General features: G+C 38.0%; 1 protein-coding gene across 3 annotated transcripts in view; it reads right to left on the reverse strand.

Annotated features, from left to right (window-relative positions):
• Positions 1-23,698, reverse strand: part of PTPRB (protein tyrosine phosphatase receptor type B) — a 77,360-nt gene that overhangs the window by 24,001 nt on the left and 29,661 nt on the right. For all 3 annotated transcript variants that reach the window (XR_015796415.1, XM_007422935.4, XM_025163204.2), the window contains 11 exons: positions 19,433-19,708; positions 17,810-18,067; positions 16,365-16,628; positions 15,361-15,630; positions 12,948-13,208; positions 10,748-11,014; positions 7,393-7,656; positions 4,863-5,126; positions 3,172-3,435; positions 1,608-1,871; positions 40-309 (listed from right to left, as the gene is read on the reverse strand). Coding sequence is in view for 2 of the 3 variants with exons in the window: in XM_007422935.4 (XP_007422997.1) it covers positions 40-309; positions 1,608-1,871; positions 3,172-3,435; positions 4,863-5,126; positions 7,393-7,656; positions 10,748-11,014; positions 12,948-13,208; positions 15,361-15,630; positions 16,365-16,628; positions 17,810-18,067; positions 19,433-19,708 (2,922 nt within the window). In the remaining variant the exon portion in view is untranslated. The remainder of the gene's footprint in view (positions 1-39; positions 310-1,607; positions 1,872-3,171; positions 3,436-4,862; positions 5,127-7,392; positions 7,657-10,747; positions 11,015-12,947; positions 13,209-15,360; positions 15,631-16,364; positions 16,629-17,809; positions 18,068-19,432; positions 19,709-23,698) is intronic.

Below are 23,698 nucleotides of genomic sequence, written 5' to 3' on the forward strand. Positions count from 1 at the left end.
CAGATCTTTGTGGTCTCCTAAGAGAAGTGTTGGAATTACCTGTTTGGCCTTCAGTTTCTGCCCGGCTGCTGAAGAGACCACCACTGACAGTGAACATCTGTATTTTATATTTTTTGCCTGGTGTTAAATCTTCAAATTTATGTTGTTTAGCAGTGGCTGGTTCTGATTTGTTGTGGAGAAGGACACCATGCTCAGTCAGCAGGAGGATGTCATAACGTTCAGCTACCCCAGAAGCACTATTCCATGTCACCATCAACGAATAACTGCTATATTCATTGTCTGCATGCAATTCCTGAACAGGAGCAGGAACTAGAAATAATTGTTTAATGGTAATCTTTCAAATGAGCAGTTTTTCCATACATTTTAAAATTACAAGCTGTATTTTTGGCAATTTTTACTATATTTACTATAATTGATGTCTGCTATTGAACTGCTATTGATGTCACCACAAAATGACTGTTTAGGGGAGGTGGGAACAAAACACTAGACTGTAAAATGAAGAGAATTGGATGACGTGCTCAGTCACATTTGGCTGAAAAACAGGTAAGTTGCTCCCCCTGTGTTTGATGCCAAGACAAACAACAGCTCCCCTAACAGCTTAATCAGCATCTCAGCTACTTTTATGACAGCTGGGTTTTGATATCTTAATTTTTTTTCTGATACTGTTAACAAAAAGTTACCGAAATACTGCATTTCATTATCTGGTTCCGAGTATATATTTGTCCCTAATGCTTGGTTGCACTATGAACTGAGCTCCAGCCCTCCACTCCCCACGTTCCTTTGTAGCCTCAAATATAAATGAGATATAATTCTGCACATACAGATTTTTAAAAAGTCTCTTATGAAACTGATTATTGTAACTGAACAATATTCTTTGATTATCTTCTCTATTTTACTCAATTTTCTCAGTTGTTTCTTGCAACTGAGAAAAGAGTCCCATTCCCTTGGCTTCTAGGTATATATGATGGAATTAAATTTTTAAACAAATTTATTTTTTGTTTTGTGCTGGGCACTATAATATTCACATGAGAATAAAATAATGCTCATATGTGCCATTTGTGCCTACACTTATAGCCCCAAGCCAGGATTCCTTTCATCTGACTACTCATTAAGAAATATTGGGCTGACTTTATAACAAGCTAAAGAGAGATCACTTCTTTATTTTGAGACAGCAAACTTACACAAACATAAATGCAAATGTACCCTTTTATTTTAACTCTTCGCTTCTACTGTGTTTATTTCCTCTGAGCATCCTTTGTTTAGCTGTTTTGAGATCTCTCACGGTCACAGAAAACTGCATCAGAGGCAGGGCATAAACTTGATAGACATATGATGTCCCCCACAAGTGCCAGGTGACATGCATCACTTGGCTTAAAAGTTCCAAGTTTATCTGAGAACTTCCTTGACAATGTGATAGGGAGTCCCATAACTCAAGCATAAAACATTGTTTTTCTAAAAGGTAGTACAGGTAGAGTAGCCACATTGCTTCACCACAGTGCCTAACAAAATACAGTTAACTACCTTTAGATCTTTTCTGTGCCTTAATCTTCCACCAGCGGCAGAATATGATGAATTTTTTAACCCAATTGTTTCAAAAAGGGACTTACTTGTTCGTCCAACAGCAGTTGAATTGTTATGTAGGAAGCCACTCTTGGTCTGTACAATAACCATGTACTGCTCCCCTGCTTCTAGTTTGTTGAATGTGTGCTCATACACATGTTTGGAAACAGTCTGAATACCAAGGGGATGGTTCTGATGAAGTATTGTGACAGTGTAAGAGTCAACATCTCCTCCTCCAGGGGTCCAATTCACTTTCAAGCTGTTCATCATTCCGGCAGGTGAGATGTGAATATTTTTAACTGCACTTGGAACTAAAGAGGCAAAAAAGACAACATGGCCAGGGAAGTTAATTTATGTTTCCTTAATATAACACGTATTTTCTAAAATTGCAGGAAACAAAACTGTGAAAGACAGGTAACTGGACTACAGAATAGAGAAATAGTCTATTTTATGATTTTGTAAGCTAATATTGAGAGTGTCAAAATAGAAGGCAGGCAGGGGCCCAAAGAGTTTAGATAAAAATTGCAGATACCTGATTGTGAATTCACAGAAAGTAAATTGATGGGTGAATAACAAGAATAAATACCCAAAACATGGATTCTGAACATGCTGGCAAATTAGACTTGTGGATGTGATCGAAGTGGGATGGGAGGGAGGATGCAGTGGTGTGAACTTTTCCCCACCAGCACTGACAAGGCAGGCCACAGCAGATAAACAGAGAGCAAACCTCATCCCATTTTAGCACTGAAGATGTTACCTAGCTGGGTAATGAAATGTTTGCAAGAAAAGAACCAAGCTCAGAGAACCCCAAGGACTCCACAGTTCAACCCTGAGCTACACATATTCGCCTCCATTGCTAAGACAAGTTTAGCCATAGTGAAGAGTTTGATTGTGCTGTCGAAAGGGCTAAATTATGTGATAGAACAGACCTAAATCTTTAAAGGATGTTTGCCCCAATCACATTAACAAGAGGGATGTATGTAGACTTTAATATAAAAAAGGGGTATGTGAGTGAAACCTGCTAATCCTTCCCCTATCAGCTACTTGCTTCCCAGCTCCCCACAATGCAGGTTTAGTTCTAGAATGAGAATAAACACATACTAAATGTACACAAGGGATGAAAATAATTGGTTCCAAATTAAGGGGCCAAATTAATCCATAAGAAAAGAACACCATGTTGGACCAGGCTGAGGCCTTCTAAGCCTAGTATTGTTTCCTCAAGTTGTCCAAGCAAATGCCTCTAGGATGCTCTAGGATGCTCACATGCAGATGGAGACATCTCTGTCTCCCACTATAATTCCCCAAGCAGTGCTGTCCTTAATCCAATCGTAAAGCCATCCAAGTTCATTGCCATCATCACAGCCTTTTCTTGCATGCTCTTTTTGCATGTTAAGACATACTGTATCCCCTATTTTACATGTGGGGGAAGACGACCCATACTCATAGGCAGAATTAAGCAAAACTCAACAGAATTAAGAATGCAATTCTCTTCCTGGGATCTGCTGGACCACGCTGCATTCTCTCAAATTCCTGAAAAATCACAGCATACATGCATTTACCTGCCAACAGAGGCAAGTTCAGAAGACTTTTAATACATTTTTTTTTCCTAACCTGTCAATCCTTCTATGAAAGTAGCACGCTGTGCTTCACCACTTATTGTCATGACAACAATTTTGTAAAGGCGTCCTGGAGTGAGGGATGTAAACTTGAATGATTCAACAGTATTTTCAAGGTGATTAGGTGGAAAAACCTTCATGTCGTTGAAGAGAAGCTGGATCTCATACTGATCAACATCCCCATCAGCTTTGGACCAAGTAATATACAGATCTTCAGTGCTTCTGTCACTAAGAGTCAACTCTTTTACTGATTCTGGGACTGAAAATGAGGGAAAGGACAATGTCAGATAACAAACACACACACACACACACACACACACACACATACACACAGAGTCTTGAGGAGCATGTTACTCATTTCAGTCAGCTTGTAAATAAGACCACAGATTCTGGGAGTTGGTCCACACAGTCAGCTTGTAAATAAGACCACAGATATTACTAGCCATCAAGAAGTTATTATAAAAAAATGTAATTAGGTTATTACTTGATAATGAAGCATCTGTTGTGAACTGGAAGAGGAAGAAAGCTCCATATCTATGCTAGATGCAAAGGAGGGGATTCCTATTTCTTTAGCCCACTTTATTTACATGCTTGGTGTGGAAGAGTGCCCACAATCCTTTCTTCACCAACCTGTTCACTTACCTATACAAGGATGAATGAATTCTTGTTGCCTATGATGACTGGGCTAATGCATACATTCAGGAATTATTTCAATCATTTTGAAATGCATATATTTGTGGAGTGAGCATGAATTTTAATTACTTGCATTGTAGCTTAATAGAAATATTTATGTAAGCTAAAGACACCATTCAACCAACTGATATGTCTTTTATAACACGACAGTGCTTTTTGACATGGCATTCACATATGCAAAGATATTACTTAAGATCCCTTACTTAGAGTAAAAAGGTTAACACATCCTTTTAACATGTTACAAGGTTCTATATATTCTTTTGGGGGAATGATGGTTAAACACTATTCTGGTGATAGCTAACATGCTATGATTCAAGTTGTTTCTTAAGAACATATAGGGATGTATGGTGGGAGAGGATATTACTTCTTTCCAGAACATATTTATCACACATGTACACATGCATGCATGCACACACATACCTTATGCTTAATTTGGGCATATTTTTCACTGAATGTAGCCTTACTAAATCCACTGTAAGATTTCTACAAGTATCCAGAACTATCTGTCCAAACCTGGTGCCACCTATATGTGTTAGAACAAGTCCTAGAATTGATAAATACATCAGCTTGGAAAAGCTTGATCCAGAACCTTCTTGAAATGAAGAATGTCACTCACTGGTCAAAATAGTGTTTCTTCAGGAGACTGAAACTATTCTTTTTAGTTGCTAAAGTCATACAATTGGTCATCTTGGAAGTGAAGATATTACAGAGGTCAAACAAATGAATACAAGTACAACCACATGGGTTTACTGGATGATAAGTTCCAGCGTGGCATCACCTTGATTCCAGAACCTATCAGCTCCTGGCCATAAACATCAAGTTATAAGAGAGATACAGTACTTGAATTATTGTGTTGATATTTCTTTGCATAGGAAAGCAGCCCTTAATAATGATTTTAATTAATAAGATACTCAATTCTTATGTGTAATATTTAAATTGGATTTTTAATTTTAAAATATAACTTATATGAATGACCCTTGAACGTTCACTTACCTGTCCTTCCACTGGCCCTTTCACTGGTTTCATATTTTCCGCTCCTTGTGCAAACAGTTACACTGTAAAGCCTTCCTGGAATCAGGTTAGTGAATACACATTCATTCACATCCTTGGGGACAGTTTTCGTTTGAATGAAATCATTGTTGTGCTTGATGATCACTTCATAATTGTCATAGTCTCCAGTGGCATGTAGCCAGGATACCTTTAAATAGTCACTTCTTGCAGAATTGCTCACTGTAAGTCCCTGGACATTTGAAGGGACTGAAAAGATAAAACATACTTCAGTGTGCCCTGATATCTGATATAATAAATGTCAATACACACTCAAAGTAATTTGAGAAAGGAATTGGTATGGGGCAAATATAAGGAAGAGATAATCATTCTGACTTAGCTGTAGTTGCATATGGTAAAATACACCCAAATAGACATATTCTCATGGTGCTGTGTAGGCAGTATTTGATGTCCATCTCGTTCTATACCAGTAATTACTGAGTTACTAACATTACAAAGGAGTTTTCTTATCTAGGCCAGAATGATTTTATTTATTTATCTTTCAAATTTGTCACTGCCCATCTCACTGCAGAGCGACTCTGGGCAGTTTACAGTAAAAAGAATAAATATTAGTTAAAATAGAATAAATATTAATTAAAATACATTTCAACAAAATTCCCATATAAATGTTAACTAGGAGTTATTAGACTCGGGGAACATCTTCAAGGTGCCAGCACCCCCCAGGGTTGTTTATGCCCCTTCTTGCCCCACGCAAGTTGGCAGAGCCAGGTCTTCAATTCCTTCTGGAAAGCTGGGAGGGTAGGGGCCTGCCTCACCGGGGGAGGGGGGAATATTCCATAGGGCGGGGTCAACAGCAGAGAAGGCTCTTCTCCTGGGACCTGCCAGTAGACATTCTCTCGCTGACGGGATCCATAACATGCCTTCTCTGCCTGACTGGGTGGGATGGGTCGATGTAATGGGGGTGAGACGGTCTCTCAGGTAACCTGGATCCATGCCAAGGGCTTTAAAGGTGATAACTAACACCTTGAATTGGACCCGGAAGCAAACTGGCACCCAATGCAGCTCCCGCAGCAGAGGTGTTATAAGTGCCATCCTTGGGGCACCCAAGATTGCCCACGCTGCCACATTTTGAACCAGCTGTAGCTTGTTTGGATTTGTTTGGATGTATAAAAACTGAGCAAAAATTCTACTTTTATCATGTATTTGTTCCCATCTATATGAACGGTTTATTCCACAGGGCTGTAATGAAATGAATGGAATAAGGCTTGTATAACATTTTGTTGCCTGAATCAAAATGATGGGGTTTTAGTCCATGTATTAATCAGTGTAGTAGTGGCAGTGTTTTCTTGTAATAAATATATATTTCATATACATTATTGTTTTAATGTAAATTACTGCAGCCAGCAGTTGTTGCATTTCAATTTCCTTTCCCTTTTTTATAATTCCCAAATATATTTGTCTGTTTAATATAACCATTCATGCAGCCAGTGAAACAGACTTCAGTTGCGGTCCATGAATCACCAGTGGTCCATGGATGTCTACCAGTTGGTTAACTGTGCCCCACTATGTTTAGCAGCCACAGTTTTCATGCTGACTGAGCTCCGTTTTTCCCCATATTGACTGCCAGTCAGCTGGCCAGAGACCATTCACAGCCTAAGCTTCTGCCTATTGCATTCCCTGTCAGTCAGCTGGCCAGGACAAAGCTGCTTAGTACCTGAGCCCCACCTCCCCACGTTCACCACTGGTCAGCTGGCCAGAGCACAGCTCACTCACTACTTCTGCCTCTACCTCAAGCAGTAAGTAAACAGTCATTTTTGGAGTACGCTTTAAATACTAAAGAGTTCTTAAATCATTACTTTATTTACCAAGGGTTAGAACCTGTTTCTGTAAACTGTTGATTGGAATCTAGTCTTTCAGGAGAACATACAATAATATATAGTTACAGATATTTCTTTCTCAATATCACACTGATCTATATGGGAGAATAAGTGGTTGTATTTTTTTTTTGTCTTGCATTTGTTGTGTTAGAAACTAATGATTCCCTCTTATAACAGCAAAACCTTTTTGTTCTATAGTACATCTCATTGGTTTTATATTCTTTCATGAGAAAAATACTAAATGTAAACTGAAGTGTATAAGGCATGATAAAATTGAATATTCAAAAGCAATGCTCTTGTTTTCATCTATTTTAGCATCCAATATATTACACTGAATGAAAGTGCATACTATTTATTCTTAATTTCTAATGGTCTTTTAACAACTTTTGTTCACAAAATTTTCCTTTAATGTAACTATTTAGCAAGCAGACAGTTCAAGTGATATTTTGCCATTAACCTGAAAGCAAAACTTGGTCCTTATTCCTTTCTTGATATTATATAGCATACAGCTCAGGGAGAGACACAGTGTGTGTGTGTGTGTGTATGTGTATCACATACCTACACACTTATATAATAGAGTTATGGTAGATCTGTATTTAATTGAATACATTCAAACTTCTTCCTTCAGCTATTGTTACCTGTTCTCTCTTGACTGAAGGACTGGTTTTCATATTTTCCACTCTTTGTTGTTATTGTCACATCATAGAGGCGACCGGGTGTGAGAGTGTTGAAGGAGCACTCACTGGTGAATTTTGCAATGGTGAGGATATGAACAATCTGACCTCCATGAGAGAGCGTCACAACGTAGCTATCAACATCCCCAGCAGCTGGCAGCCAGGAAACACTCAAATAATCACTCCGCCCTGAATTGTTCACTGTTACTCCACTTACACTGGAAGGAACTGCACATCAAAGCAACAGAAAGTTTTCAGTTTACCGTGTGTTCAGAGAAACTCTCCAGATAAGGCCCATGTGTATAAGAACAGAGAAAATGACAAAAATGTATTATTGCATAAGCCTTTGTGGATCCCTGTCCTGAAGTGGAACTCTGATCCACAAAGGCTTATGCAATGCTAGCTGTTAGTCTTTAAGTTTCCATGAGATTCTTCGTTCTTTTGCTACAGAAGACAACTACAGCTCTTTTTCTGGAGGATGATTAGAGACTCTCTCATTCTCACCTACAAGACCAAAGAAAGGGAATTACCTTTTTTCTACTGAGAATCACATTCCCTCAGGGATAATCTGTTGTCAGGAGGGACATAACAATTGCAGGATGAGGCTGAAGCAAATACTGAGTGGTTGGGGGGACCCAAAAAGTGGTGGCCTTTCTACTTCCTTCTCCTTCTGGTCAAATGGGAAGCAGCCATCTTTGACAACCTCCAGCTACCACAAAGTTTTCCCCCCAACACGATGGAGAAAAAAAATAAAAACGCAATGGGCTGATTGGATCACTGTTACCCCAGGCAGAGATAGGGAATGCTTATTCTTCCTGGCCCACTAGTCTGCTGTGTGGCCACAAAGGAATGAAAGGTAAAATGGAGACAGAAACAGAGATGAGGTACCTTGTTCTAAATGTTTGTTTCTGCAGTACAGTAGACATAAAGGGTTAACCCTCCATTCTCCCTGTTCATATGACACTGCTGACTGGGGGAAATATAGGAGATTGCCTAAAACAATCCTGGGGTGGGGGGCTAAAACTGATCCCCCGTAGCCTTGTTGCTGATCAGCTATGGCATTCACAATACTCTCTCCTACAAGCCTAGTTAAGTATATTGGACACACAGAGGAAAAAAAGTTACTTTGTACTCATGCTGCTAGTACAATAGTAGTTTATTGAATCAGCAACCCTTGCAATTAAGAAGGAATTTATATGGAGCTTAGCCACTAAACATTAATTAAAACAACACACACACACACACAAAACAAATACAAGGAATCTTATTTACAGGTGGAACGCTGCTTGTTCCTCTACAGAAAAGCAAAGTGATCAGCCGAACTTCTGGAAGTGCTGCAACAGGATTCATTACCTTCACAAAATGCTGTTGCCAATTAAAAATGGATACATACATCATTAATGAATATTAAAGTTGCCTGCCCTCTGGTGGAAAGCATTATGAATACTTTTGTCTGGGAATGGAGTTTAATTCTTTTGACACTTGCTCTTTCAAGTTTCTTTCAATAATTACCTGAATCATATCATAAAATGATATATCCTCAAAATGCATAAGTCTCTATTAATTTAATTTTTTTTCAAATATATAAATTCTGTAATTGGAAAGCATTAATTCAAACATTCTACCTATCACTTAAGAAATTCACCAGACTGCTGTCCAATTTCCTTAGAAGTCAAATGTTCATGAATATTCATTATGTATTCTTCTGATATCTCCATTTTAAAAATCATATTAGCTTTATTCTCACAAGGAAAGAGTGTGTGCACAATGGCAGTTTTTTACATAAGCTGAAGACTGCAAAATCCATGACAGAAATGTGAATAAAACTCAATGAACAAAACTGTCATTATTTCCATTTGAAAATACTGAAAAATGTTCATCCCAAGAAAATAGTTTCAATTTGTGTGGCCAGATGAATTTTCAGAAGACCTAAAAAAAGAATTTAATCTGGCTTTTTGAGGGTGGGGTGCCTTCAAATCAGCGTTGACTCCTGGTGACTGATTGGCCTAGTCCCTGCAGTTTTGTTGGTAAGATTTCAGAAATGGTTTGCCATTGCCTGCTTCCTGGGGCTGAGAGAAAGTGACTGGCCTAAGGCTACCTAGCTGCCTTTGTGCCTAAGGTGGGACTAGAACTCAAAGTCTACCAGTTTTTAACCCAGTACCTTAACTACTACACCAAACTGGCTCTCAACCTGTAATTATACACATATTTTTATTTTACCTTTCAAGAAAGTAAAACTTCCTTTTCCTTACTTCCCTCTATGCTCCATTTGAAGTACCATTTCAGATCCCTTAGCCTTGTAAAGCCAGCCACAACATCTCAAACAACATTATAAAACTGTCACCTAGACATGTTGGCCAATTCCTATACCCTAGCCAGCATGACGATTGGGCATCAGGTTGGAGATGGCTGTTCTAGCACATTCCAGAATCAAGGAATGTTTTTACAACAGAGATTTGCCCTAATACAGTGGTTCCTCAGTTCATGAACTTAATTCGTTCCGCGACTCTGGTCGCGAACCGAATTGGTTGTGAACCGAATAAAATTTTCCCATAAGGTTCAATATAATTACGGTTAATCCGTTCTGAACCATATATATATTTTTTTAAAAACTGCAAAAATATGACACAAAGTACAGCACGAAGAGAGAGAAAGCTAACCTTGCTCGACGCGACTTCTGGCGTGGAGGACAGGAAGGCAGGTGGGGAGGCGGATATTGCTTGGAGGGAGAGTCCCCCTCCCTACAGGAAGCCGCCACGTGTCACGGGAGAGAAAATGGCCGGGGATCCTGTTCGTAACCCGATCCAGTATTCGCGAACGGAGGCAAAATTTTGCGGCCAAAGCTGTTCGTGAACTGAATTGTTCGTGAACAGAAGCTTTCGTGAACCGAGGTACCACTGTACTTTAGTGCTATGAGCAATATTAAAAATGAAAAAACACCTAGTTCCTTAAGAAGAAGGCATCATCACTACCACCACAGCCACCACTGGACATTTTAGTCCCCAAGAACTACTGTTATTCCAGTTGAGATTTATTCCTGATGATTTCATGGATACAACCATGTAGTAATATGGAACTGATTTGCCACAGCCTTTTTTCCAGAAGTTTTTTGACTTTCTATTCTAGCCTGTAGCACTAGGGCTCCCTGGCAGCCTCCCATCCAAGTTCAACCAACTAGCTTCTACCCAGAAAAGTTAGCCAGAGGCCACCTGAGCACTACTTTAAAATATTGCTGATTTTGTTTCCTCTCTGAAGGACAGGCCTGATATAATCATTTTAACATATACACACATGAATACATGTATACATATATACCTACCTGTTCTTCCTTCAGCAATCACTTGTCTGGAAGATATTCCTCCACTAACAGTGGTAACAACCACTGAATATAGTCCTCCAGGTTTTAAGGATTGGAAGTGGTACTTATCGGTATCACTGGAAACAGTCTCATTTTTTATGACAACATTTTCATGAATGACCAACACTTGGTATGAATCTACATCTCCCTCTGGCCTTATCCAGTTGGTGAACAGACTGTTGGTTGTTCCTTGGTTTGCTACATTTAAGCTCATCACTTGTGCTGGAACTGAAAGATGAGTATTATGGTTAATGAAGAGAAAAAGTTATTTACCTTACAAAAAAATTAACAATCATACCAGTTAAATCCATGAAAAGGGTCTTAGAAGCATGGTTAGTAACAATAAGGCAATAAAATACAGTCATATGTTCAAATGGTTTGAACATTTCTGAAATTTGAAAGTTTTTGGCCTCTTGGGAACAGAAGTCCTTAGAATCAGTTTTAGTACTGGTGGGTGCGACACTTCATGCATTTTTGCCAAGTATAGGCAGATCCCTCCAGTTCATTAATATTATTGTTTTATTCAAAAGGGCACTGGTTATAGCATTTTTATTCCTCACAGATGGCTACATTTATACCAATGAAAATGCAATCCAAAAGAGATCTTTTGCATCTTGTAAAAATTTCCAAAAATCATGTGGATGGCATGACCCAGTGGACGTAGTCTACTTGCACTTTCAAAAGGCTTTCAATGAAGTTCTTCACCAAGAACTCTCACATAAAAGTCACAGAGTAAGGGGACAGATTTGCTTATGGGCAAAAACTAGTTAAAGAAGTACACAATTCTTACAATGGAATATGTAAATAGTGGGGTTTCCCAATAAACTAAATTAGGATCAAAGTTGTATCATTTATGATTGAAAGATGTGAAGTCAGGGGTGAGGAGTGAGGTGATTGTATTTGCTTACAAAACCAAACTATTAAGGATGGTTAAAACAAAAATGGTAGTGAAAACTTGCAAAAGGACCTCTCCAAACTGGGGGAATATGTAATGACATGGCAAGTAGAGTTCAGTGTAAACAAGCACACCGTGATGGGCACTGGGGCAAAACTTCTTAGTATGGCATATATGTGCTTGTATCTTACTGGCAAAAGTTGACCAAGACAGAGATACTGCAGTTTTAACAGTTCAGTGAAAACATCTATATATCTATCAAACGCTGTAAAAAATGTACATCCCATATGCAAAACCAAGCCGCCCATATTGTAAAGCCTTTGTATGGATGCCAGATATTACAATTTTTGGAATACTAAATGCAGAAAAAAACAATTGGAAAACTAGAAAACGTGCAGAAAAAGGCAACCAAAATGATCGGTTTTAAAGTAACTCCTCTCTGAGGAAAAATGACCATATTGCTATGGTCTTAGAGGCAAATAAGTGAATAAGAGGCCATAATAGGTTTGATTCACTACCACAAGAGATAGTGATGGCTGCAGACTGAATTGCTTTAAAATGACCTTAGACAAATTCATAAAGCGCCAACTTATCAGGGACTGCTTGTTATGACGGCTCGACATATATCTCCAGCATCAGAGGCACTGGGCTGGTAAACCGAATAGAACGTGCTTTGCCTCCTGCTCTGCTCGTGAGGATCTCTATGGAAACTATGGGAACAGAATGCTAGATTCAGGTAGTCTTTGTTTAGAGCAGTGTTTCTCATCCTTGGCCACTTGAAGGTGTGTGGACTTCAACTCCCAGAATTCCCCACCCAGCATAGCTGGCTGGGGAATTCTAGGAGTTGAAGTCCACACACCTTCAAGTGGCCAAGGTTGAGAAACACTAGTTTAGAGACTGCCTTGTTTCAGTGACTGTTTGCAGTTACGATGGTGATAAAAAAGTAATTTTATGACCAATCCTCAAGGCCTTTGCAAGTCTATAAAGCAAAGAAAAGCTGAAGCGAGAACATAAGCACAGTCACGGTTTTCACTCAAGGACAGCTTTGCTCAACAACCAAGTGGTGGGTCCCAGTTGGGCCCATGTACCTGTACATGGCTTTGGAACAAATCTAGCAGAGCTCTTCATATTCTGTATATTCTGAGTAGACACAATTTCCTTTTTTATAGAAGACATGCAGTTTCAAGAGCAATGATTAAGACAAGAATACAAGGTCATTGCTTTTCAAGAAAAACCCAGACTAATAATATACCAACAGTATGGTACCTGTACGTCCCACAACTGACGTCCAATTACTCAAATCCCCACTTATGGTGGTGACGTTAGCAGTGTACTTTCGTCCAGGAGACAGGTCAGTGTAAGTGAACTCCTTGGCTTCCTTAGTCAGAGCCCTGTTAACAATGGTGAGTGATCGGTGTCCCAGTGAAACCACATAGTGATCCCAGTCAGCCTGAGAGGTCGCCCACATGATTGTTAGGGAGGATTCATTAGCATGCTTCACACGGAGCTGAAGAACTGGCTGTGGAGCTGTGGAAAAAAGAGAAAAAAAAATACCCTCACAATACTGAGGTCTTAGGAGGAGCTGCATTTTGAAAAGGAGTTGGTGATGTTGCTTTGACAAAGGTTGTGAAGAAATATTTTACAGATGATGGGCTTAGCTGTAGTGCTATGGGTTGAAAAAGACTTGGTGTGTGTGGTCTACCAACTGACCAATGACATTACCCACAAGTAAGAAGCACTCCTTTCCTATGTGAGCTTGGCTTCACAGCTTGTAGTGGTACCAGCTGAAGGGTTGTAGTTTTTCAAGGCCGATGTGTTATTTTAAAGATTTTTCCTTTTCTCTGTTTGTGTCTGCAAGTTGCCGAGTTGGTGTTAGAAGAGGTATGCTTTATGTTCTGAGCACAGTTACATTCCATCTGGCACCGAGCAATATTACTTAGGATTTGACATTTAATGAGACACTTCAAACAGAGGAGAAGGCTGGTGGGAGTTGCCTTTATTTTGATGAGACAGTTGAATGAATTGAGCATTTATTTATGAAACCACAGTGGTCTTGTTCCTACAAAAAAGCTAAGTCAATAGAGAAGGGTAATTAGGATGCTGTGGAAACCCCCAAAAAGGTAAATTAGACCAGTCAACTAATCCTGGGGAGGCGGGGGGTAAATTTAGTCCTGGGTAAAAGACCCAGTCACGAGCATGGTTACAACTCTACCGCATCAGCCATGCTGTGGGGATACCTAACCAAGCGATCTATTTTGGACACCAAAACAAAAAAGAAAAGAAAAATAGCCAGAACTCATGACTTAGCAGTACATCTCCTAAACACTGATTAGTTGCAGTAGGCAAGTCATAGATAGCCAAGCCAAGGCACTATAACAAGGGGCACCCATAGGGACAATAAATAAATCAAGATGCCAGCTGTGACTGCATGATCAAAACCGTGCACTTTTCCATTCACATAAAAAAGGGACAATGCACAGTGAGAAGGGCTTTGATCTCATGGCTATGGAGCCCCTCTGAATGACCCACCCACAGATACCCTTGAGCTACATTATCATGAAACCTTCTAGTATTCCTACTACAAGGAGTACTCTTATGTTTCGACATATTTAGTGTGATTGTGTAACTAGAACCACTGGTAAGGAGATCTGACTAGATTAGTGACTGATTCAATTAGATGCGTTGTGAAAACAAGGCCAATGCCTACAAGCAATCAAAGTTCTAAATTAAATTTCCATGTGGTTAGAATTCAAAGAAGAGCAATAAAAGGCATGATCCATTGTCTGCTTCCATTTACTATATCTATATCTATCTATATCAACAAACACGGTTATGAACATCTGATCAGATTAATTTTCTTAGAACAGTTTTCAATGGAAACATGGAAGTCAGGCACCAGGATAGAAACCTGCTTGGTGTAGTGGTTAAGGCATCAGAAATCAGAAAACCATGAGTTCTGGTCCTGCCTTAGGCACAAAGCCAGCTGGGTGGCTGTAGGCCAGTCACACACTCTCAGCCCTAGGAAGGAGGCAATGGCAAACCACTTCTGAAATCTTGCCAAGAAAACTGCAGGGACTAAGCCAGGCAGTCACCAGGAGTCTACACTGACTTGAAGGCATGCACAAACAAGCAAGCAAACAGATATAAAATATGCACGTTATAGGATAATGCTGCCTTGAAAGTGGGTCATCTGCATCTCATAGCAGCTTCTCTTTTTGCCTAGGAATCATACACTTCTGTAGCCCACAATAACCTGCACTTTATGCTTATGAAAAACACAGTGTCAAAGAGTCAAAATGTGTATAAAGTCTAAAGGACCAAAAGGCAGGGTGTAGCAGGAAAAACAATCAACACGAGGTATAAGATAAGGCAGGGTTTCTGACCCCGATCTTCTTATACACCCTCCTATCTTTTGTTTTCTAGACTACTCCCTTCCTTTTTGTAAAAGTAGAGTTCTTAACTTTCTACCCACAGCAGTTGCTTATTTCAGAGTCGACAGCTTTCCTTTAATTGACTTAAAGCAGTAGGTCTCAAATCTTTTTTATGTACTTCACAGTCCCTTACCCAACATTTGTATTTATATTCCATGATCTCATCCCAGACAATCTCTTTTTAAGTTTCCAAAGTTTCTGCTGGCTATAATAGGAGAAAACCCAACCCCAACAAACAGTTTTCTCACCTGTTCTGCCTTTGCAGTGGGCTTTATTTTGCAAGCCTCCACTTTCTACAGTAACAACCACTTCATACTGTCTTCCAGGAATGAGCCCTAAATCCTTGATGATGTATTCTCTTGTATATTTCTCCAGCGTAGTATTCAGCAGTAATGTAGAGCGGTCAAACAATAAAATACGATATTTGTCCCAGTCTCCCGTCGGGGGAAGCCAACTTACTTTCAGACATCTTAACCAACCCATGCTGTCTGCTTTCAATTCTGAAACTTTCTGGGGAACTGAAACACAGAATGCAAAATGATACCAGGGAAAAGGACACTGGTTTATCACAGAATAAACTGTTCTTCTATAGGTTGCTATTCTATTAGCATTCATTTATTCAGTAACTTCCTAGTTCTGTTCTCAGGTAATACTGATTAAAATTTAAATGCTTTTCAAAACTTTACAAAGTCCCAATTTGTGATTTAAAATCCTGTGTCTATATAATGCAAGATTTGCAACACAATGGCAGGGTAGAATCACTACCTGAGAAGGAGTTGGTAATCCTATTCCTATCTACAGTACAAACTCTCCCTTCCTATCTACAGTACAAATTCTCCTTGCCAGATATATTTTAACTTGTTTCTCCATTTGGGACTGAACCTAGTTGGAGAAGGAATGGCTAGGTATAGGATTTATAGTGAGAATTTTAAGCATCTCTTCCATCGGCAGTCTTCCTCTTTAATTGTGCTCTATTCCAGTTATAATATCATTACATCCTCTATGGCGCAGGGTGAACAAATTACTGTAAAAGTCAGACTGTAAGCAGACATACAACAGTTACGATGGCAAATGAGCATATCTCTGCACAGTCTTTTACATACATTTAGTTCATTACTTACTAATTAATATTGTAGGACTATTCTAACTGTACTCTAAATCCAATCCATAGTACTGACTGCATAGAAACCAATTGGCACAAAAGATCAAAATACTCCTGATTAGAAGGTGCTTAGAAAAACTAGAAACGTACCTGTCCTTCCAAGAGCTGTCATTTTGGTGAACAATTCACCACTGATTGCATTGACATTCACTTCATACAGACTTCCAGAAATTAGCTTGTCAAAATAAGTCTCTGTGACTTGTGCTTGTAAAGTTTTGCTTCCCTTAAAAGACCCATGATGAAATAAGGTGACATTGTAGAAATCAAGGTTCCCTGAAGGCCTCTTCCATGACACTTTCAGTGTATCCAGACTACCATCATTAGCTACCATCAAATCTAAGACTTTAGCTGGAGCTATTAAAAAAGAGTTTAAAAAATTAGCTATTAAGTACAGTAGACCAAATGCTTGCACCAGAACTATAGGTATATGCAAAACTCATTCTTCAGCATGTTATTCTGGGGGTGGTTCAGTGATTTCCTGGAGTAACTGCAATTCCTACTTCCAATTTGGAGGATTTACTTCTGGAATCCACTGAACCACCCCAGAATGGCATGGGTGGAGATCTGGCATGATCACAGTGAGAATGAAATGTTCTGGATTTCTTTGGAATGGTCCATTCTCAAATCAGTAAGCGTTGCACATCCTTACAGTTCTGTATTAAATATATTTTGAACTGGAAACAATTCTATTATCAATACCAACAAAGTAATAGAGATTATCGTTTACAGGCTCCATTAGCTTGACACCAGTGTAGTGGTTCTCTGTCTAGCAGTAGGTCTTAGCTTCTGTAACATATTCATAACAATCTACTATTTTCACAGCCCTTCTCTGGTGATGAAATCATGTTAAAATATTGTGGAGTATTCTATGTGGTAGAAAAGTCAGTACTGACCAAAAATCAGATATATATTTTGATCAAAGCATTTTGAATCATTTAACAGTCCATAAAATATCTCACATATTCCAATCACACTTTTAACTTGGCCTTATCAGTTTTGAATATTGTAAGCTTTGGACTTCCTATTGCATATAGAATTGAATACAAGTATCCAATATTTAACTGCTCCTGAAATTAGCTGGCTTTTTTTCAGGATTCATAAGTTTCTGAACCAGAAAAAGTAACATTGATGAAAATGATAGGACGCACTTGGTTATATATATAAATAACATATAAAAATGGTAAGTGCTGACTATATTTTATTTATTTACCCTCATCTAATCATTGTCTGTTGAAATGTGTCCTGTTGAGTTCTAAGACCCCTTTAACTGAGACGAATGGGACAGCCGTCAGTGGAGGTATAAAATATTCTAAATTAGAATAAAATCTTCTTATTCTGAAATAGTTCAAGACTTAAATCTCTTTACTTTTTCCCATTAAAGTCACAGACACTTTTTATGATACATCACATACTATTGCAATTAATTTTAAGGACATCTATATGAATAAATCTGGGATTTATTTTGAAAAAAAAAGTGGTTTTATTTTACCCTTTAATTATTTATCTTATTCAGGAAAATATTTGTAAAATCTTACCAGTTCTTACTTGTCTTACATTATAGTTCTCCATCCCCTGAGACTTGGAAATAATCGTCAAATTATATAGACATCCTGGTGTTAATCCTGAAAAATTGTATGACAAAACATCTTTCTCTAGATTCATCTGTTGAACTATAGTATCTTTTTCCAGCAAAACTAGCCTGTATTGGTCCACGTGGCCATCCCCTGGCAACCAAGAAACATGGAATGATTGCACCTTGCTTGAGATCTTGATATTTTTGACTGGCGAAGGAACTGTGAAAAGAAGAAAAGGGAGAGGGTTACACAAAGAATATTGTAAATATTTTAACAGCCTTAGAAACACCCCCCCCCCTTAAAATATACATTTTACTAAACAAAGATAACTAGCTTTCAGTGAAATATTTATCTGTATTCTGAAGAGACATCCAATTTTGCAGATTAAAATTTATGCATCAAGAATGATGCCTAACTTCCTCAGTGAAACCTTACTTCTGTTTCAATCAAATCATATTTTTGGATATTAATTATGATTTTCTGAACTTTATTTTCCCATTTAGACTTCTGCATCACTTGCTTTCATGCTATTTGGGAAATGAAGACCAATCAGGACATTGTCTGAATTACTCTACCCAATATCAGTTCAGGGTTTTTTTTTAATTTTGTTATTGCATCTGCCATCAATATCTGTTCAGGCAGGTTTGTGACAGCAGAGAAATCCCCGTATAGACTTCCTCTAATTTAGCCTTCTGAAAACCTAGTGCCCTTCACTTATATTCAGGCCTAAAACCCCCAGAATTTCCAGCCACTGTGGTCAGCAGTTGACTATGAATTCTCGTACTTGTAGGCTCAGTGGATCTGACAAGTTCCAATTTTTTTCAGATGCTACAGTGTGGGACACAGTTTATATATATATACACACATATATATATAAAATTATAGCATATAGCATCTGAATATTTATAATAAATCATAAATATATTTATATTATATATTTATTATTATATTTCTTATATACATATATATTATATTCTTATAATGAATTAAATTAAATTATATATGTTAATAAATAATGAATAAATTAAATATTATAGCAATATTGCTATAAATAATGTGAGAAAACCTCACTTTAATGCTTCTTTATAGATGACTAAATGCTAACTTTTCTGCTAAATGGTGGATTTCTGCTGACTTTCATTGTCTGCAGTGTCCTGAGCAAACCAAAGTGGCATCAACAGGTAAATGCCCTAATTATATGCTTGAATCCTGCTGTTTGATGCAAATACATAAATCACAATATTTGCAAAATGATGTCAGCATGTGTCTTTTGTCATTTGCCATCCCATGGCCCCCCACAAATGTCTATGGTTATTCCCAAACCACTTCAAAATTATTTTATGCTTAAGGAATTCTAATTTGTTAACGTGGTTTTCCCTTTTAGGGCAGTGTTGTCCAAACTTGGCCACTTTAAGATGAGTGGACTTCAACTCCCAGAATTCCCCAGCCAGGAATTCTGGGAGTTGAAGTCCACTCATCTTAAAGTGGCCAAGTTTGGACAACACTGCTTTAGGGGAACAGAAATTACATGCATAAGTGAAATAATATTGCTGAATATAATATTGTTATACCCAGCAATCTTACCAGTAGAGCCACTGATGTCAACTGATGAGCTTTTTTTATTTCCAGAAACTGCTCTGATGGTGATGATATATTTGCTGCCAGGGATGAGATTGGCAAATATCTGTTCACTTCTAGAAATGCCTCCAGGCACTAGTATCTCCTCCACCTTTTTGACGCCATTAAGTAATTGTAGCTCATACCAGTCCACTTTCCCAAAGGATGGGCTCCACCAAACCCGTAAAGTGGTAGTTGTAACTTTTTCCTTCTTAATTTCAAATCTTGCAGGGGGCAAAGGATCTATGAGTTTCCAACGAACAAATACAAGACAAACAAGATAGAAACCAAATGAGCAAAGCCTATATTTCAAAGCATATCAATTGCCTGAATACTTCTTATATGTAAGATAAAAATATGAGTAGCTGTTATTCAAGATCTAAACTGAGCTCAACCACGTATCGAAGAATAAAGAAGGTAGACCAGCAGGGATGAGATAGCTGGGGACTAGAAGAAGGGAGATGTGAAAAAAGCTAAATTGTCCAGGCCTAAGGAAATTTTAAAAAAGGCTGCAACCTTACCTATAATACACATTTCTTTTTGCCTGGGTGTATATAGATATAAATATTTATAATTAAATTAAATTAAATTAAATTAAATTAACATTTTAATTATCAATTAAATTAAAATCTAAAGCAAGAGAATTTTGTTCCTGCCTTTCTTCTTCAACTGCTATGAATAAAGGGTGGCACAAACAATGCAATTGTTCTAGAACAAGGATGGTCTATATAATATACAAGCATGTGATTATGCCTGAGTACTTCCTTCAGTAAAGGAAGGGGAAGGAGGAAGAATACGTAGTTTTGGGAGTGACTACAATATAAAGGGGACCACTCAGTCTTAATCTTCGTAATGTTCTATGCTGTTACAGAAAACTGCCAGGTGCTGCTTTGGTTAGAATTTATTTAACCAATCCCTTAACAAACTTGTTTAAATGCCTTCTGAAATACCTTAGTTGCAAAGGTATGACCTAGAGGTGGCTATGATATGTGTTTTCTTTCATATGCACTTCCTTCCTCACTATACAAAGAACGAACATACAATGGCAAAATACAGAGGGAGTGTTCTCAGTGTGTAGTCTCGCCAGGTGTCTCTTACATTGCTTTTGGTCTAGACCAGTGTTGTCCAAACTTGGCCACTTTAAGATGAGTGGACTTCATCTCCCATGGCTGGCTGGGGAATTCTGGGAACACTGGTCTAGACTTTTCCTTTCGTCACCCTGGGGAACAGCATGGTCCAGACTAAAAACACTTCAGGAGAGATGCACGTGCTCCACCAACAGGCTCACTGGATGAGGCTAGCAAAAGTCATTCAAGAAGCAAGCTGTCCTTCTAGGCTGCCAATCAGATCTCACTCTTGTACTGTATTCTCCCCACTATATATTCCTTCTGAATAGAACTTTCCCCCCTAGATTCTACTTACTAATACAATTCATTGTTCCATAACTTTGTAGCTAAATTTTGTGGTGGAACTGCTGTAATGCAGGCCTGTAAGGCACAGACTGCCCTTGATGACATCTGCTTCCACAGTCAGCACAGGAGACCAAGAATAAGGTGCACCCTCAGCCTTGGGAATGCACTAGGTAACTTTGGGTCAGTCACTGTCTCTCAACCCAATCTACCTCACAGGGTTGCTGCTGGGGGAAAAGTAGGAGAAGAAAGTTTTATGTATACCGCCTTGAGCTCCTGAATGAAAAGGATATAAATCAAATAAATACATAAATAATTCCTCGAAGGCAGTTCTGGGATCAACTGGGATGGCATCGAAAATATATATGTAAACACACACACATAGACCCCACACACACATATTATAACACCACCACCACCACCATCACCTTTTTATTGTATCTTATAAGTTGCCCAGAGCCGTAAAGGGAACAGAGAACATATAATTGTATGCAAGCATGTACTGTATATGTTTGTGTGTGTGTGTGTGTGTATTTGTGTGTGTCTGTGCGTAGATAGATAAATTTGTTCTTCCTCTTCCAGTTTTGTAAAACTAGGCACTAAGTGATCAATAGCCAAGCTTTTCACACACGTTTTACATTTTTTCCCTTCTAAACAGTACAATAATATTTAAAAACTGTTTTTATAAGAGAGATGATCAAAGTCCCCTGGAGAAAAAAATGAATTTCTTCATCCACAGAATTACCTTTCAATCTACTTCCCCTCCCATAAGTTATGAAGTTTTTGAAGGATTTTTTTTTAAGAGGTCATGTGTTCTTCAGTTTTGGAAGCATTTGAATAAAAAGAAACCACCCATCTCCCAAACCTATCCTCAGCTTTTTCCCTTATGAGAGTTATGTCCTAAACAGCAGACTAACCATTTTAAGGGAGTGAGGAAATAAAATATTTTGAATTTTGGAAACTACAGGTGAAGAAGGATGCAATAATCATCTTCTGACACCTCTATGTTGTTTATAAAACTCTAAATATGGTCCTGGAATTTGGTCACTAGAGGAACATGGCGGTTATTAGTTGGTAGCGAGATATGGTGGAAACAGTTGGTAAACAGCTTTATGTTTTGAATTATTTGTTACCAACTCTGAACTTGCAGGATGGAAAAGGCTCAGAGTTAACCTGTTCACGACCTATTTAATTCAACAGCAGAATGAAGCAAAGCTCTAGGTTTAATCTCTACTTGTCCTGCCCAAGACTCGAATAATTGCTGCCAATCTGTGACAACTAACGGTGTTAGGCCAACAGTCTTAGTCAAAAGAAAGTATTTTCCTATGTATGTAACATAGAGACTTTCAGAAGGCTTCACTGACTGGATTGCTCTTCATATAAATAAGTCTGAAAATGATAAATTGGAGGTGGGAATCAACTTCTAAAGCAAATTAAAAGATTGCGTGCCTAGAAGGCAAAGTTCAGAAATTCAGTCTTTATCTAATCTATCTAGCTCAGAACACAAAACACTCAGTCCTTTGGACATCCGCTAGAACAAAGGAACAATGAGTTTGGGAAGTGCCTGGCCTGAAACTCTGGTCTGGAAGCAAACACTTAAAAACCATTTACATTGTTGCAAAGTTCTTGACTAGCAACTGCCCAAAAGTGATATATCATAGAAATAAAATATTTCTATAAAGATATTTTACAATTCTTTGCACATATACTAGCAACAACAACAAAAAGATTTATATAAGAAACCAGGCTTGGTGAACTTTTGATTGCTTTCATTTTTGTAAGGATTTTAAATAAATTCACTGTGCTTTCATTATGTTATTCTTACTTCGATTTCTATCTTGTATTTGGTGTTTGTTTTTATTTAATAATCATTTATTCAATATAGAATCTTTAGTTTTCCACATAACTATCTTGAAAGAAAAACATGTTGATTAAACATGTCGTATTTACATAGTCAGAATGTCTTTGAACCTATTTTATAGAGCTTAAGTGAACTCTTCTTCTGATACAGTTTTTAATTTTTTTGTTACATGGCACTACTGTAAGTATAAGTGTAATGAAATAATTTCTGACATTACTACAAGATTGAAAAGGGCACATTGAAATATTACTTTAGGTGTAAATCATGTTGTAAATGTGAAAGACAGGAAATGAAAACTTTACTACACACACATGCACGCACAAACACAGTGTTCAGGTAGTGAAAGTTCATATCTTTTACTATTGTTTTCTTTTCTGCTGATGACCCACCTCTCTGTCTTTATGCTCTTTATGGATACAGACAAGTCTCCTATTGATCTTGTAGTTAAATTAGAATCAGAAGAAACTCACAATTGGCTACTTATATTTCAAAACGTATATGCAATATTTATTTTATATATCTATGTACACACACACACATACCCAATGCCATTTTAATACTTCTGTTGTGAGCTTGATATATTGGAACATATAGTATATAGACATAGTGGTATATATAAAATCCTCTTATAAAAATATTGTACAATTGTTTTGTGCTCGTATTAAAATTAATTATTATCAATGCAGGTTTTTTAAAAAAAAGATTTAGGACCTCCTAAATGCCTTATGGCTCCTTGCAACATTACATGGCTACATGAGTTTTATGAGTGATCTGAATTAAGTACCTTAGGAATGGCGGCAATATATTTTCAGAGTTATTTTAATGTGACTATTAGGGGGAAATCAGATGTACTTATGAACAAGCATCAACATTTCCTGCATAAATCAATATCCAGATAAGCATTCTCCAACCTGGTATCTCACAGATCAGTTGGAGTTCAATCCCCTAATCCCCACCCAGGAT

The sequence above is a fragment of the Python bivittatus genome, unplaced genomic scaffold, assembly GCF_059951505.1.
Source record: "Python bivittatus isolate LINGU-HERP-01145 unplaced genomic scaffold, Pbiv_v1 ctg000330_np1212, whole genome shotgun sequence".
Taxonomy (NCBI): Eukaryota; Metazoa; Chordata; class Lepidosauria; order Squamata; family Pythonidae; genus Python; species Python bivittatus.